Here is a 17,549-nt window from a genome sequence, read left to right as displayed (position 1 = left end):
ATTTGGTCCAACTCTCCACTCAGGACATATTTTTTTTCTTATCAGATTAGGAAAAGAGATTGAAAGTAAACACAAAATGAGGTCTGAAGATTTCCTATGCATTTGAATTGTCCATAAAAACCCTACCCACCAAGCTCAGATCCCACGCTGACCTGAAGTGTAACTCAGCTTCTTGTAGCTTCACTTTTATTTGCAAATGAAGAGAAAAGAATTAAAAGGTGTGAGCTCCATTTCTTGTCTCCCTTTTGAAACTGTCTAAAATGTTAGAACTCTGGTGAAGAACCCTGAAAGCTGTGATTTAAGCTCTAAAGCCGATCAACCTGCAAGCTGTTCTCTTGGCCTTTCTTTGGGGAATTAGCTGAAGCCAGGCAGCATGCAAAGTGTAGGGAAGCAGAGCCATGAATGCCTTTGCCAAGCTGCATCACTATGCCTTCCACACCCGCATTTCTAGAGCAAAGGCACAAGCAGGAAGTCCAGAATGGCCTGTCAAAGCAGCTGCCCATTACACTCTCACAGCGTTGGAAACGAGGCCTGAGGGTCCTGGGGCCCTGAGCCGCGCTCCTTGCTGTGGACAGTTACCTGATGCTGTGGTGTCAGAGAGGGTTCCTGCGTCCAGAGAGGAAGAGCTGGGTGCCTGGCCGGACAGCCCCAGGCTCTGCAGGCCCAGGGCACTGCTGCTGCTGCCTGGGAAACAAGTGGAGAGTGAGCACAGCATCCCCTCCAGACCCCATCCACAGCGCCGCTTGGCCACCTGCTGCCCTCAGGAGTCTAAACTCACCAGCGTGTGACCCCCTCTGGCCTAGAGGAAGTTACTCAACAGCCATTGCTGTCCACCCACCAAATTTAGTTACAGAGATGGTGGAAGCCTTCCTTCAGCTCAGGCAGGACACAGGCTGGAGGAATCTAACAGATTTGGGAGGAAATAATCCAAAAGACCAAACTAACAGAAACTATGAGATTGGCTCCCAGACTAAAAATCCCACCATGATCCCTCTCACTCTCCACCTGTATCTCTGAACAGCTCTCACCCAGATCAACCTCTCCCCAAATCTGGGGACGAGCTAAGTCAGCTGGATATCAGTAACTGCCAAACCCTCTTTCCTGTGCAAGGCCAATGGGCCACTGTGTTCCTGGCATTGCCTTCTACCTTGCTGGTCCTGCTGCAGGCTCAGGGCAATGGCTAGTTCAACCATGGTCTCGTCATCTGCATCAGGCGGGATGTCCAGCATGGGGGGGAAGCCCTCTGCGCCTGCCAGCAGGGCCTCCAGGGGAGAGGGGTTGCCATTGTTGACATTTTCAGCTGTCTCCAGGACCATCGACTCAGACTGCAGAGAGAAAGCTCTGTCAGTGTCCCGTGGTAAACGGCAGCTTGTGGAAGTCCACTGAACAAGAGCTAGAGGAGAGTTCTGAGGCTCCTCCTCCCCTCTCCTGCTGCCAGAGACTCACCACCATCTCAAAATCTCCATGGTCCACCTCACTCTGTTCCTGGCTTTCCTGACGGATGTGACCACCATTCGGGATCCCTGACGACTGCATTTTCTCATCTGCGTCATCATCGTCATCATCATCCTTGTCTCCTGAGTCAAAGAAACCCCAGTCACCTGAAGGTGCTTGCTCTTTCCTCCCTCGGCGTGTGGTAAGATAAGCTACATAGCAAACAAAAACCAAGACGAGCAAGCTACCAGCTAGTGCCCTGTGCTTTAGAGATAAATTCCAGGGAGCCATGCCTGGCCTTGTTCTCTTGCTTCCTGGACCTAGCAGGATCTGGGAAGGTGGGGCTGGCAGTGACAGCCTGCTCCACTTAGGAGAAGTCTTTTCCAGCTGATGAAGGAAAACAGAAACAAAAACCCTTGGATTCCATAAAGCAGAAAAATCTAAGACCAGCAGGTCCCATGAGCTTGTGCCAACCCTCAGGAGACCCTGGACAAGACAGGGAAAATAATACAATTGAGATGTTTATCTATTATCTGCCATGGCAGCCTGGAGTGTTATCTTACTTTTTTTCCCCCAAAACAACTGGGTCAGTGAGATTTTCACACTACATAATCATTAAGAGAAGAACCAATTGAAATGTGAAACCATCGAATGAAAGCTGGTTCTTCCAGCACAGCACTACAGGTCCTACCCAGACCAGCTTCTGTATGAAGGGGAAAAGCCCTCTAAGAAGGGAGAAGCCCAGGTTAGACTCCTAATTATCAGAAAAGGATGGAGACCTTGCCTTCCACTCAATGGGCTGAAAAAGTATGTGGATATGACCTTAACTGGAAACATAAACTATCCGGACTCTAGCTTCTCCACAGAGAAAAGATGCACAAATTGTTGCCTGACTCATCAAAAGCTTAAGATGAATGATACTCAAGGAAGGTTGTCTGAAGGTCGTGAAGCTGCATGCGCTCCTCTAAACCTGCACTGGACCACACAGTAGCCACAGCCACTAGCTACAACGTGGCTAGTCCACATGGAGATGTGATGTTAGTGTATATACTACACGCTAGATTTTTTTTAATTACTGGAGTATAATTGCTTTACAATGTTGTTAGTTTCTTCTATACAATGAAGTGAATCAGCTGTATGTATACCTATATCCCCTCCCTCTTGGACCTCCCTCCCACCCACCGCCCCGCACTAGATTTTTAAGACAGTACAAAAAAATTTTTTAAGAATGGAAAATATTTTACTAATAATTTTTTATATTATGTGTTGAAATAATATTTTTGATATATTGGATTATTAGTAAGTTAATTTCAAATATTTCTTTTTACTCTTTATCATGTGACTAAAATAAAATTTAAACTATGTATGTGACTTTCACTGGAAGTTTAACTTCTGAGCTAAACCAAGTAACCAGAGTTACACAATATACTACTGCTAAGATTTAGACAATTGGTAGAATTGCTTTTCCTAAAATGTTAAATGTTATGTCCTTGACTCGTATCCAACTGTATCAAGAGGGAAATCTCTTGTGAAATTTGCTGTCAATCTTATTGTAGGTAAGTCCGCTGAAGATACTACCCATTAGGCAACAAAATGGACCCTTAATTTAAGAGCTTTCATGCGGGGAAATTTTTCATTTCCTGAAAAATGGCGGGTTTTTTCTTCAGTCACTGTGATTTTTGAACTGTTCTCATTTTATTTTCACTCTGGCTTTTGGGAAGTTTTCAGCCAAAAATAAGATCTTCACTTAACAGCCATGTAGGACTTTGTGACGTAGATTTTATGTCCTTGGCTTGATTTTACTCTTGTACCTTTATTTTCCCCTAGCCTCGATTTTCCTTCTTTTTATTCTACTTACTATGCGTTTTTTATACACCACCTTCAATTCTTCATGGAATAAGGCAGCGTAAAACAATGGATACATAACCAAAAGTCTCCAGGGCCTTCGTCAACATGAGCAGCACGTCCTAGTGCTTTATTTCCCTTCTCCCCCCGCCACACTCGCACAAGCCTAAACCCAGACCTCACATTACCCATTGGAGTGTTGCTTCGAGGGGAGGAGGGCAATGTCACATGTCTCCGCTTGTTCCTCGGCCTTAGGACTCGAATTAGAGCTTGTTTACAAGAGAAGCTCACAGCAGGATCCTGAGGTTGAAAGGAAACCATCATTCTTAGGTTTTAATATTATTCATGAAACTGTCTATAAAACACTTTCCTTTCTTGGACAATCACATGCATGTGGAAGATCTGCCTACTCTCACCTGCAACCTGCTGAATCAGGTCAGCAGTTAAGCCCATTTCCCCAACCTGGCATATATAAGCCCCATATGCTACATTCTTGTATCTTAGTTCCTGGTAATAGACTGGCAGGTCATTTGGCCCTGAAGTCCCTTTGGCTGCCTACAAATTGGTTTTGGCTTTTCATCAGATGATCAGGGTCACTTAGCTCTGTGCTAAAATCAGTACTTCCAACACTAGCTTCTGTGCCAGAGTCACTGGAAATAGATCTTGATGATGTTCATTCAGGTACTCATTTAATTAATACTTACTTAGCATTAACTATGAAGCAACCATCAGTATATTCCCTGGGGACTCAGCACTGAACAAAACAAACCAAGTCCATTCCCTTTTCAAACCTTCTTTTCCATGGAATGAGTAAGATGTTAAAGGCTTTACTGATATGTAAAATTCTTAATTCCCATTACCCTCCTTTAAGTCTGTTTTATTTCATTAATTAGCAAACTTATAAAAAAATTTTTTTCCAGACATTCCCAGATAAGGATTATCTGGGGTTGTAATGATACGTACAGGACACAATAGCATCTGCATGTATATCTTGGATGCTGTATTAATACAGTCCAGCTCACAGGTACAGTAGCCATGGATAATGTCTACCAGAGCATTAACGGTAGCTTCAATATGAGTTAGGCCTAAAGGGGAGAAACAGATGGTGAAAAAAATTCCAACTACTTGACAGTCAAAGACAAAAGTACAAATTCTTATGCCCATGTAAAGGTCAAGCTAACAAGAAAATGACAAGCACACACAACACAGAAAAACAAACAAAACACACACATAGAATGTAGGCTGTAGGCATTGTTTGTGATTTGTTTTATTAATAGTCTCCTAAATCTCCCAAACTGTCTCCAAAAGCCTTTCCAAATATCCTGCATCACAGAAATAAACAGGTGTCTACTCTCTATGGATATCAAAAGACAGGGCGGAGAAATGTGAAGAGCTGAGCAGAGTCTAAATGTTCCCTACTATCCCCAAACCTTAGGTGATAAAGATGACCCTAACAGGCCTTTTGGGTTTACTGCCCAAGCAATGTCCAAACACAAATGAGTAACAGGGGTCCTTCTACTTTTCTAGATTGCTATTCAGAACCTTACTACTCTTCCACCTAAAAACCTTAGACAGTGTGAAAAGTTAAATACCAAAGGCAGCAGTAGCTTAGAAATAAAATAATTCTCTAGTATGATGTTTTTTGGGTTTTGTTTTAAATAAATAAATTTATTTATTTATTTGTTTGTTTGTTTATGGCTGCACTGGGTCCTCGTTGCTGCGTGCGGGCTTTCTCTAGTTGCAGTGAGTGGGCTTCTCATTGCGGTGGCTTCTCTTGTTGCGGAGCATGCTCTCTAGGCACGCGGGCTTCAGTAGTTGTGGCACACGGGCTCAGTAGTTGTGGCTCGCAGGCTCTAGAGCGCAGGCTCAGTAGTTGTGGCGCACGGGCTTAGTTGCTCCACGGCATGTAGGATCTTCCCGGACCAGGGATCAAACCCGTGTCCCCTGCACTGGCAGGCGGATTCTTAACTACTGCGTCACCAGGGTAGTCCCCTCAAAGACTTTTTTAAAAACAATTATAAACACCACTAAGGGCACACACACGCACACACTTCTTTATGTGAAGTATTCAATCCGACGTGAGAGATACAAGCAAGTCCCACTTCTCTGCTACACTGCTAAATTTCTCTATCAGGAACACTGATCTCACAGGCTTCTGTTTCCTAAATATTCACTAAATATCCACTCTGGAAGAGATGGATGATGAAGGCCAAAGGTGAAGAGTTCAATCTGTTCCAAGAAAAAACTTACATCAGGCTTCACTATCAAGTATCCCTTTTAACATGATACCTGGCAGGCAGGCAGGTGCCAAGAAGGCATTCTTGGGTTTGGATGCATGGAGTTTCCAGAAGTGGTTCACCAGCTGGGTGATGAAACTACAGCAGTCTCCCTCCAACTGCTTCTGAGGTTCTCTCCCCTCATCCGCTCCTTCTAAGCAGGAGGAAAAAAAATTATTAACGACGGTAAATCTAAGATGGAATTTAATTTGTTTTAAGGTTAACTCAGGTCAAGGAAGCTTGCCTGGGGAGGGAGTTTCAAGTGGGGCCCCAGTCAATATGCCAACTATCCCTAGACTCCAGCAGGCACATCTAGGAAAAAAACAGTCTGGGAAAGGAATATCACAGAAAACATTGTATGTTAGAATTAAGTAGAAGGGGAGCATTCAGGAGCTTACAGCAGATTCAGAGATCTCAGGTGCAACTGTTCAACTTCTAAAAGCTAGGGGAACATCTGCAATTTTCTAGAATGATTCGTGAATTATAGTACTAGAGGAGGAACAGGATGATGACAGCATATGGAAATATGTAAATAACAGAACTGTAAAGGCATCAATAAGCTCTATTTGATGAAAGCAAAGCAGGTTTGGTACCCAGCCAATGTGAGGAGAGAGGAGGAAATAGAATCAAGCACTGAGAAAGGCTACAGATATTAATAAAATACTGGCAAAAGTACAGCACGAAAGCAAAAGACATGATCCTATTACTTTAAAGCAACCAGGGCACAAGCTTAACTTTACCCTGAAGATCTTAAAGAGGTAGTAAATTCAGAGACAGATTATATCTGATGTCCAGAGCACTAAATAAACTCAAGAGCAATCCAAGGGGTAAGCACTGGAAACAGCATTTACTTAGAACTATACAATTCTAATGTCAAAAGCCCTTCAAGATATAAAGACAAGAGAGTAAAATCCCTGTCTCAGAGTGTGCAGTCAGTCAGAAGCCAGTGAGAACAAGAAGAAGATGAGAGAATAAAGAAGGTGGTGTAGTAAGCAGATTTCAGGACCACAGCCATACAGGCCAAGTTCACCTGTTTCCATCTGGGGCAGCTTTGACTCCGTAAAGTGGACAAGGTTGTTAGGGCGCATGATGGCAATGGAGCGAGCTGTGATCACCAGCCTCTGGAAGACCTCAGGGTCCAAATCCTTGCCTTCTTTGCTGGATGTGTTGAGACACTGCACAGCTTTGCTCAGCAAGGCCTGATCCTACAACAAAAGAATCACAGAGGATGAACCAAAAGCAAGGAAGGCCTGGGTACTAAAGCACAGAGGAGAGGGGAACTAACAGATCATCAGGATGGCTACCTCCTCTCAAGAGAACAGGTTAATTACTGTTGACTACCTGGAACAAATCTTCAAAGCAGCCCAACACAGTTCAACTTCTTCATATAATAAAACATTAAAGACGCGTTAAAAAAAAAAATCAAAAGCCATGAAATCAGTATCAAAGTATGATAGGAAAACTAGAAATACCAGCCGATTCTCCAGAGTTACAACATCCCAGATCTCCTTCCTATGGAAGTCATTTCTTTGCAGGTTCATACCAAAGCTATGTTTCCAAAATCGCCTTTCCTTGAGAGGTTCAGCAGGTTAAACTCACATTTCTCAGTTCTCTGGGTTTGAGGCACAAAAGCTAACCAAGGCATCCGAGCTGGTGGCTTCCTCCTCATGGATCTGAACTGTCGACAATCTTTCCCATTTATAGAAACTGCCCTAACTTACTGCCTTCAGTCGCTACTTACTTTTATAGGTGAGACCCTCTCTCCCCAGATTTCCCCCTCAGTCTCTCCAACAACCACTTACCAAATTCATCACAAGCAAGTACACCTCACTGAGGGCTGCGGCACAGCTGCAGGAGTGCACATGCCAGCAGCCCTGACCTCCTGAGTGACTTCCCGCCCCACTCTGCCAGTGAGAAGCCACCCCTACCCAAGCATCCCTCCCCTCCCTTCCTTAAATCTTCCTGATCCTATTAGAGTAACAGAACAAAATGAATGCAAACCAGTAGCCCATGACTGGCTTGTCCTCATTTTGAGTGATATTCATTAATTTCTCAGAAGAAACTTTAGGATGTGTGGGTCTAATCTCAACGCTCTCCTCTCCCCACCTTACTTTGCTACGCCTTTGCTTTACATCCAAAAAGCCAATTTGCTTGATTCCCTGTCAGTACCACAACTTACGCTTCGACAGAAGGCACCCCTGATTACCTTGTGGCTGTGATAGGCTGAGCGGCTGGTGTGCAGGCTGGCCAGAAGGCTCTTGGACTGCTGCTGGACACTGGCAGGCGCTGGCAGGGACAGCAGCAGAGTGGCCAGCTCCTGAGCTGCATTCTTGTTTCTCTCCTGATGCAGAAGACAGCAGGGTTGTCACTAACCCCACCAAATCCATGCAGGATAAACTGCCCACACTCTGCCCCCCACCCCCTCCTCCCTTCCCGGCCACCAGGACTAGGTTAGGCTCCATGGACCACAAGGAGCAAAACAAAGAATTTCAGAAATTACAATCCTCCCACAATACAGGTAAAGAGAGTCCAAGGTCATGACTCCCGGAACAGTGTTCTTTAATCAGCACTCATCCTATTCTACAAAACACTCTCACTATGGGTCCCCCAAAAGTAGGACATAAGGCCTTAAGCTGAAGATTCCTCTGGATCATCTTTGCAAATCAAGATTATGCTATAAATGTTCTTTAGCTGCAAGGCTTCAAGGCCTCTGATGACTCCACTGACTTCCTGCCTCTTCAGAAAGCTCCCATGTGCTTTAAAAAAGTAACTTGCCTTCTCGATGATTGGGCCAACAGCAAAGCAGCTTTCCAGGGCTTCTAAAGAACTCACAACCAGCCTAGGGAGACAGAAAAGCTGGTGTGAGCACAACAACAACCCTTCTCTCTGCCTGGTGCTTTAGCCTGCACAGACTACAGTCGTGAGGACCTTGGGGACAGCTAATGAATGCCAAACACAAAATCAAAGCACAATAAGACCTGCCACAGGCACCATGCATATCGTTTCCTTGTGTTACAGGCCAGAAGAAACCTGGCTCCTGCTTGGAGATCAACCTGAGGCCATGTTCATAATCCGTAACTCCAAGACAGGGCTTTTCTTCCTCAAAGAGGATAAATGTGCTTCCTCCTGCTGCCTGTGGCAGGGATCACTGAGAAGGGCTTAATAGTCTTGATGCAATGGGACCCGAAGCTCAGGTGCCCCATAGATCAGTAGGCAAAGGGGACACACAAAGGGAAAGGTTAAAACCATCTTCTTATACTGGGAGAGCTGGGGTTGTATTTTACTTACACCTCCAAGAAAATGCACAAAGGCACTTCGTATGAGTTCCCCAAGTACGGGGAAGAGAACAAGCTGTATTTTCAGGTGCACGCCAATTGCCAACGTTCAAAGGGTCCTATAAAGCACCTTTAGGAAACTGGGCAATTTTCTCTAAGGGAAGGATAGGAAACCCAACCACTGAAGGGTACCAAGTGACACGCTCCCAAGGGCTCACTCCTGTGGGTTTAATGCAGCACAGTAAAAAGACCAACATCCTGAGGGCTGAAGCTCTGGACAGAGAGGGGAAAGTGTGGAGAAGGCAGCTGGAGAGAAAAAGGGCAAGGGGCAGAGGAAGGCAGTAAAGAGCCAGGAAAGAGAGACCTGGGACATAAAACCACAGTGGACAGAACAAGCTCTCTGGTGGCTTTTCAGACAGTAGAACTTTTCCACTGTCCTGGCGCCCCCTCCCCGCTTCTCATCCACTGTAGAGAGGAAGCAGAGAGGGATGGGGTAAGGAAGGGGAGGCTAAGAGTCTGAAGCGGCTGACACCAAGCACGCACGTACAACCCTCCGCATTCTCCACTTTGACACGGGACAGCTCTGCAGCCATGCAATGACCAGAACAGAAAGAAGCAGGAGGACTTTTCCACAGAAGCGGAATCAAGGCAAAGCCACGCCATCAGTTACACCGCTCTCTGACACACACTCGCTCGTGCAGAGGAAAGAAAGAGGGCATACTAACCGGTCCAGCTTGGTTAGGGACTCAGTTTCAGAACTTGGGGGAGAAGCAAAAGAAAAAAAAGGAAAAAAATGTGAAGCTCAGAGAAACCTGGAAATACATCCTAAGCAAACAATATAAGAATAGGGTTGGGGGGGGGGAAGAAAGAGAGAGAAAAGGGGTTGGGTGGGGAGGCTGCTGGCGGGAGGCAGTGATTCCAAGCCAGGCTATTCTTACGACTTACAATGTAAGAACTGAACATCTTACATCCCGCATCTACCATGGCAAACCAGCAGCTCCCTAGCGCAAAGAAGCCAAGCGCAATGCTTAAGATGGCCACTGGGGGGAGCCTCAGGAGGCTCTGAACTGCTACAAGATGCCTGGGACAGCCTCTTGCCCGCAGTGTTATTACCACATGAAGTAGCTGCTGCAGAGGAAGATGAGAAGACGATGAAATCGGAATGAAAGGGAAGATTTTTCCCTATAACTTCAGCAAGACTAGATCCTAATCTATAATACTGGCTTAAGCATCTTCTGGTCAGCAGCCTCTGGCTACTCCAAAGGGTACCTGAGCTTATTAAGAGAAGGGAAGGGACAGAAGGGTCCAGGCAGAGCCTTGGGAGTCAGATGGCTCTGAGCCGCCTCCAGGCCTGTCTGCACACTAAGGAGACACTGAGTGAAATCCTGAAAAAATCACAGGCCAGACTTGGGACACTTAGAGGCTCACTCTCTCGAGACACAGGTTCTGCTGGGAGAGTGAGAACCGGTGAGAACTGAAGTCAGCCCCTGCCAGTGCTGGTACCTCTCCAGGACAGTTCCACTCGTGGTGGTAGGGGCAGCTGAGTCACTGTCTCCAGTGCCATTGCTCTGGCTCAGGTTTGAAGGACAGATGTTGCTGACGGAGGCAGAAGGGAATTCTTCCGGGGGCTCATCAGGCCAGCCAAACTGCTCCTTAGTCTTGCCATAGACTTTTACAGCATCGATCATGGTGACACCTGCTGGATCCACCGAGGCCCCAACTGCAGTAAGCAAGAGCAAGTCTTTAGGAAGCACATTCTCTGAAGGGTTACCACCGCCACCTCCAAAGCAAAGACCAGACTAGTCTGGACAAAGTAGCATGCCTCATTGATTTCACAGGCATAGAGGAACTTTATCTCCTGAGACTTCAGTAGCACTTTCATCTTGTATAGATGCTGAATACGTGTAGAAACAGTTCCATGGACCAAAAGCCCATGAAGTCTCCTACTCAGAAGAAGAGTCGCCAAGCACCGGTGTAGGGATCCTCTGGTGCTATCAGGGTACCGTATCTCCCAACTCCACCCCCAGGGATCTCTAAACACTCCTTTTGTTCAAAGCACAGATCATCATCATGAATGAATACCAACAGCAACTGTTTCCGGAAGGAAAAGTATCAGACAGGTGGCCAGTAAATGGTAGGGAAAGTTGCCCGCCTTATGAAAGGCTCAGGGATGTGTACTCTGAGGGTTTAAAGGCATTGCTAAACATCTCTCAGTGACATGTGCCCTGAGGCCTGCATCTGCACCTTAAGAAAGCCTTGCGATTTCACATGCTAATCTTGCTGCCTCTCTGCCCAAACACGCAGGCAGCCCCATCAGCAAGGCTACCCAACCCTACAGAAGTGAGCCCTGAAGCAGAGTTTTACCCTGTCTTTACCCCCCCTATTCTCGAGTATATCCCTTTCCTGTCATCTTGTTTCCTTTATATCTCAAATGAAGCTCAAAGTTTCATGATGGCAGAGACCACAGAGCTATCAGTAGAGCAGAGGGTTCCTAGAATACTGGAAAGCCACAGAGAAGCGGCCACCCAGTCAGAATTCATAACGAGAAGGATACAGTCTACGCTAGGGGCTGGGGACTCACTGAAGAGGTTCAGCTTCTTATCGGCCTGCAGGGCCTCTTCTCTGGTGAAGGGGAAGTCAAACCAGCGCGAGCGACTCAGGTTAAGCTGCATGGTTCTGCCAAAGATCTCGATATACGATGGGGCCCGTTCAATCGCCTGGGTCCCAATCTGGATCCGCATGCCTGTCATCACCATAGTGCTGTTGTTGTTACTGATCTCAATGGTGAAGCCACCAGGCTGGAGGAAGACGAGGCACATATCATAAAATTATTACAAGTTCTTAAGGGCAAACTTTCGATCCTTCCTGTGACAGTGACACAACGTGTGAGCCCACAAAAGACCTTTATCCTTTTTAACTCCTCAGCACTGACTTCTTTTCTTCCAAGGATGGGAAAACAGAAGCAGGGAGTAGACTCTTCAATTTCAGGCTTCTTTCTCCCCAGCATTAACCACCTCCTGCTGCCCTGTGCACAGTAACCCTACTGAAAACATGGGAATAGGAGCCCTTTGGCGTGGAAGTGAGAATATTCATTAATTCTAGGGACCACGAAACTAGAATCAAGGGTTAATGACTGTGAGTCTTGCATTCTAAGAGTAGATGTGTCCTCAAACCTTCTAGATGTGTCCTTGAGTCCTTCTACCCAGTGACTGAACCCAGCACGGTGCAGTCAGTCCTCACCTTGGTGTTGGCCACATACATGCCAGTGGAATTCAGCCGGTGCTTTATCTGTTGTGCGTTGTAGACCTGCAGGAGGTCATTACCACCAAACTCCACATCTGTCAGCTGCTGGTTGTGTTCAAAGAAGTCAATGGGGAAGGTCACTTGGCTAGATGTGCGAGTTGCTGTGGAGAACAGCATCAGATTGCCACAGAGCAACATTAGTGCGATCCCTACCACCTCTGTGCTCCTAAGCTCACACGTACACTCCCTCATCTTTCTAGGCCAACTCGGGATTGTAAGGTTTGCATCAGTACGACGCCTACACGTGGTCAGCTGTCCAACAGTCATCATCCCCAACCACAACACAACCTAGCGGGGCGAAGAAATCTTATCTCAGTATTGGGTACACTTAATAACAAGCAGCTCTCTCAGAGCTGGTTTATTTAAAATAAACAAAGGAAACTATTTCTTTATAGGAGGATGAGCTGCATGATTATCTCAAACACAGACTCTAGAACAAATTCCAGATGGTGGGGTGAATCCTGTAAAGATCTTTGCTCAGTCCGAGTCACTCACTCCTAAATTCAAGCGTTCACTCCCTGAAGAGTCCTCCTCCATCACTCAGGAGCAAAGACTTCCAGCTCAGACACCTATGACGGCTTCTACACCAGTCGGCGAGAATGAACCAGCCAAAGGATCTACTCCTCAATCAGTTCCATCCTGCACACCACATCAGGGAAGCCATTTTTCTTAAACCCAGAGAAAACCATCTCAAACCAGGTCCAAGAGAGAATTCTTTCCTGGGCACCTAGGAACTGCTGCCTGAAGTGGACAGCCAACAGGTGCTTGCCGTGCACAGACCGTGAGTGGCCTCAGGAACCCTGACTCTGCTTCTGAGAAACTAGCTAGCACAACCTCTACCTTTATGAGCCGCACAAGCAGGACAGTCCCTGTTTCTTCATGGCTATCTACAACGGTCTACTCTAAGTCCCCGCCCCCTACCAGTCTTCTGAGGAGGGGCCTTACTGATGGTAGCTGTTTTGCGCTTTCGAACAGGTTTCATTATGCTGATAACACTGCTGGGCTGCAGGGAGGGCTGAAGCCAGTAGGAGGTGTTCTCCACGTTGGCCATGTAGATGCGCAGGCTGCCATCCTCACACAGCAAGATCATCGTTGTCCGCTGCTGCTCATTGCAGGCCGTGTGCCTGATGGCGACCATGTCCTGGATCTAGGAGGAGGGGACAGAGGAGTGGTAGTTCCTGCACCTATAGATCAGAACCTACAGAAACAGGCAGAGAAGCAACTGGATTCATGGTCAACTGAGGGGGTGCTGAAGCTGCCAAAGAAAAGGTGTGTAGGAGAAAATTCTTCTATAGGCCTCCATTGAAAGAGCTGGCAAAGTGACATGACATACAAATATAAAAACAGAGCAGGTTCACAGTCTATTCAAGTGATGGGAGAACAGGGCACTGACCTTTGCTTTGGCAGGAAGAGTCTTAATCTCCTGGATGAGGAAAGTGTCTGGTTTCACCATAACTACCAGGGGCACTCCTGTAGTTTGCTGGACACAACACACCAAGCCAGGGTGGTTCATCACCTCAGACCACTGGCAAAGGGCAGGAGACGTCTTACTGCCACCATTGGAACTACAGACGACAAAAGTGGCCACAGTTAGGGTGTCAATCACCATCTCACAGTTCTTTTCTTGACCTAAAGGCCATCCTCACGAACAACTGGACTCTCAGAGCAATATACCCACCCAAGGACTCAAACTACCCACGAGTCTCAGTCTTATTCCGAGCCACATAAATACTCTCATACACCCCAATGTGCGCCCCCAGCAGGAGTCCTGGTTTAGGATCTCAGTCAGCTGCTGGGTTCCACTGTCTGAGGGAATAGGTGGCCCTATGTGCGTAAGGCTGTCAACTGCATAGGGCCACGGAGCTGCCAAAGGCTGATGACCCGTTGTCCTTTTAAGAATTTCCAAGCACATCAAGCTACGTATGAATGGTATCCATTTTATTTCATCTCAAACCAGGTAATTCACAAAATACAGGCCAGAGACAAAGTGCTTTTCAGTGGCAGTAAGAAAGAGGGGAAGAGACCCTAAAACTTTGCTGCCTCCTCCTTAAATAAAACACTCACTACCTCACACACCCCTGTCACCTACAAGTCTGATGGCAGCCTCCACCTCCCCAAGCTCCAAGCTCGCCCCATCTGCTGACACCATGTTCTATTTACTGATCAACCCCCCAGGGGGGAAACTTAAAGGGCATCTTAGCAGCATGAGTGTCTAGGAGAAACTTACATTCTCTTCTCAAAACTCAGTAATCAAATTAAAATCACATTTGCTACCCTGACCCTAGCTTTTCCTTCTGAGTGACAGTGGCTCCCCAAACTACCTGTTACAGCTTCGGGGTCTCCATGGTGGGAGACAAACCATGCAGGCCGCCCAACCTACCAACACTGGACACCGCTTGATTTAAAGACACCAAGCAGGGAAGGGCGAGCCCTTGCGAGGGGCGGAGCTCTCCTGCTGAACATGGGCGTTGTGGAAATTCAACTTTAAGTGCTCATCCCCACCTCTTGATGTTGATGGAGAAGAGCTGCAACACCTCCAGCGTCGTCCTGCTGATGGTGGCTGCAAACGACCTGCCTTGGCAGTAGCTGAAGAACAGCATCTGCAACACGTGCGAGTAGTAGACAGACACACCGCCACCTGCCACCTGGCTGTTACTGTCCTGTCACAACAGACACACAACATCCACATTAACTTCTCAGGCTGCCTGGGGCACCAGCTTCTGCTCTGGCTGGTCATTCATTTTACACCATGATTATGGGGTCTCATTCTTGAAGTATGAGATCCCCGCAGGAAACCTTAAAAATACCAAGAGAATAATGGAACTTCAAGTTTAGTCCTAAAGAACTAAAGTTTTTGCTACTAGATGAAAAGTTAGAAGAAAAAAGAGAAACGAACAACAGAAGCCTTGCTAGGCTAATTAAACCTGGCATAGAAGGGAACAGTGCCATGTGCTCTGACCTTCAGGTCCTCGTGGTTTATTTCCAGCACATTAGTGACATAGAAGGGTCCCTGCTGGGCACTGCTGGCCTCTTCCATGAGCTGGGTATAGATGTACCCAGCCGAAGACATTATAACAATGATGTTCTTTCCCTCTTCGTTGAAGAGGAAGGTAACATCTCTTATCTTTGAGCTGGGCAGGAGAAAGTAGAAGGTTGGACTCAAGGCATCAACAGACAGGTCATAAATCTGCAGAATGGAAGGAAGAAAGATCAAATAAGGGAGATCCATTTCAGTCCCATGCCCAAACTATCCTGGTGAACCCACAGAGCTGCAATCAGTGAGGAATGAACACTCATTCTCCACTCAGCAAGCACCTATAAGTACTAGACAATGAGCACAAGATGATAAAGTATCTTTTCACTGCCTCTTAGGAATGAGCAGAGGAGAGATACACATCGACAAATTCTATACCAAGTACAGTAATTAACAGCTGTGAACTGGACACAGGGGGTGTTGAACCAGAATCAATTTTCTGCTACCTGCACACAGATAGCTCCTGTTCAACAACATAACAAAAGGCAACAAAATGTTAGGATTTTTCATTTTTAATTTCTAAGAGACGCAAGCACATATAATGGAGATCAGGCATTCTGGATTTAAAAGCAAAACCATTCTAGGACGAGATCATCAAAGAGCTGTAACTATACCTTGACAAAATCTGCAGTGACGATCGCTAGCTCAGTCTGTGAACCAGGTAACCACACGGCTTTGATGATGAAGTTTCCTGTTGCCAACTGAGGGTGCAAAACCAAATGATCCGACACAGAGCCTGAGCTACTGAAGGTCAGCACATGGCAGTCCTGGACATGGTTGAAGGAACAGAATGGTTAAAAAATGATTTGGAAAGTAGCCTAATTAATTTCAGAGTTCTAACGCTGCCTTTTCTTCCCTAATATTCCCTGCCTCCAGACAGTACTCAGACTGTCTAGTAACATGTTCAAGTGTCAAGAACACACAAAGATTATTTCCAATACAAAAGAAATCTGGAAGATCTGGAAGAAATTCAGAGATTTCGTTTGTGTTCCCAAAGGCTTTTAAGTTCTGATCTCAACAATGAATAAGAGAAAGTGGTGCTGAAAACAGGGGAGAGAAGGCGACTGGGATCCACAGCTTAACAGAACCAAACCTGGATCAGGACTGTTACCTTCAGCCCACAAACAGCAAGGTAGTCCTCCTTGCACGGATTCCCCGTGAGGCTCAGCACAGTAAAGGGGACTGGGGCAGAAGCCAGGCGGGTCAGAGTCAGCTTCCTTTTGCTGGAATCTGCTTGCTTCAGGAGAGCTGAGAGCTGCAGGACAGTGATCTGCAAAGGAATAATTACCAATTTATTCTTAACCCAGATCCTCTCAGAAAACACAGAGCAATAAAAAAACGTTCCTTCACTAGAGCTACTGATTTGGAGGCTTTTTTTGTGGGCAAGTCTCTTAGGAAACTCCAAGACCAGTATCAGTCACACATCCCCTGGTTAAAAGAATGGAATGCCTTTCATTTCTTCCTTCTAGAGATGACAAAAGAAACCAACTTCTCTTCGTATAATCAGTTCATAAAATATTTAAACAATTCCCATATACTACTGTCCCTTCTCATTTTCTCTGAGAATGTTTTTGAAAGGATTTTAGAGCTATTTTAATCTCTGGTTTGTTTTTCACTTAAGGTGTGATTAAAACAACTTTACTGATAATAAAGAAGTCAGAATATAGAAAAGTGTGAGTTAGGATACTCTCCTCCAACCTCTCCTGGTTCTATAAAACACGATAAACTTCCTTGTGCCCTTAGAGGGCTGGGAGGGCAGGAAAGAACTAAATAAGGATCACTGAGCCTTCCTATGAAGACTCTTCTCTCCCCACTTGTGTCCTCAGAGTGGCCAAACTGGGAAAGACTGGGAGCCACGGTGTCCTAGGAAACCACCAGTCGTTACCTTCGCCTAGGGGTTCCCACAATAGAGTGGGAATTAACTATTTAGACTCTCTGTTCTAGTCACACTGGTCCTAAGTCTAATAAAGTAACTCAGGGTTCACGTAGAAAAGTTTGTTGAGCTCTGCCCCTGAAGCTTTGCTGGAACTCAATAGACTTTTTCCCTGAGGGCCAATCTGAGTGTAGTCATCTATTTGTTTTGCTCAGCACCTAAGACAAACATGACCTCAAATGAAAGGGAAGGAACTGGAGGACCCACCTTGCCTTTCTCATGGCTGACAGCCAAATGCTGGCGGCGCCCATGAGGGGAGGAGAGCACACACATAGCCACCCTCCTGAGCACATGGGCGCTGATCAGCTGTCGAATAGTCTGGCCCTGGTCTCCACTGTAATTCATCCGAACATTCTCAAAGGCACCTTCCTGGGAACCTAATGTGGGAACCTGGCAAAGAGGGAAGCAGAGAGAGAAGGCAGTAATAAGGCAAAAAAGATCAAGTGGAT

The 17,549-nt window shown here is 46.2% G+C and overlaps 1 protein-coding gene across 7 annotated transcripts in view; it reads right to left on the bottom strand.

The window, feature by feature from the left end:
• Window positions 1–17,549, bottom strand: part of UBR4 (ubiquitin protein ligase E3 component n-recognin 4) — a 126,967-nt gene that overhangs the window by 62,334 nt on the left and 47,084 nt on the right. For 2 of the 7 annotated variants that reach the window (XM_082448247.1, XM_082448248.1), the window contains exons 40-60: window positions 17,308–17,490; window positions 16,279–16,437; window positions 15,782–15,934; window positions 15,093–15,320; window positions 14,636–14,793; window positions 13,527–13,698; window positions 13,079–13,280; window positions 12,071–12,234; window positions 11,412–11,628; window positions 10,334–10,550; window positions 9,556–9,588; window positions 8,331–8,394; window positions 7,762–7,896; window positions 6,586–6,760; window positions 5,800–5,883; window positions 5,569–5,709; window positions 4,243–4,364; window positions 3,468–3,579; window positions 1,447–1,577; window positions 1,148–1,325; window positions 580–684 (exon numbers count right to left, since the gene is read on the bottom strand). In XM_082448247.1, coding sequence (XP_082304373.1) covers window positions 580–684; window positions 1,148–1,325; window positions 1,447–1,577; window positions 3,468–3,579; window positions 4,243–4,364; window positions 5,569–5,709; window positions 5,800–5,883; window positions 6,586–6,760; window positions 7,762–7,896; window positions 8,331–8,394; window positions 9,556–9,588; window positions 10,334–10,550; window positions 11,412–11,628; window positions 12,071–12,234; window positions 13,079–13,280; window positions 13,527–13,698; window positions 14,636–14,793; window positions 15,093–15,320; window positions 15,782–15,934; window positions 16,279–16,437; window positions 17,308–17,490 — 3,133 coding nt within the window. The remainder of the gene's footprint in view (window positions 1–579; window positions 685–1,147; window positions 1,326–1,446; window positions 1,578–3,467; window positions 3,580–4,242; window positions 4,365–5,568; window positions 5,710–5,799; window positions 5,884–6,585; window positions 6,761–7,761; window positions 7,897–8,330; window positions 8,395–9,555; window positions 9,589–10,333; window positions 10,551–11,411; window positions 11,629–12,070; window positions 12,235–13,078; window positions 13,281–13,526; window positions 13,699–14,635; window positions 14,794–15,092; window positions 15,321–15,781; window positions 15,935–16,278; window positions 16,438–17,307; window positions 17,491–17,549) is intronic. The other 5 variants (XM_082448252.1, XM_082448250.1, XM_082448251.1 and 2 more) reach the window with 5 other exon arrangements.

This window comes from Balaenoptera physalus, assembly GCF_965194825.1.
Source record: "Balaenoptera physalus genome assembly, chromosome: 1".
In the NCBI taxonomy this organism is placed as follows: domain Eukaryota; kingdom Metazoa; phylum Chordata; class Mammalia; order Artiodactyla; family Balaenopteridae; genus Balaenoptera; species Balaenoptera physalus.
The sequence above is the reverse complement of the archived record's forward strand: the minus strand, read 5'-3'. Positions and strand labels throughout refer to the sequence as shown.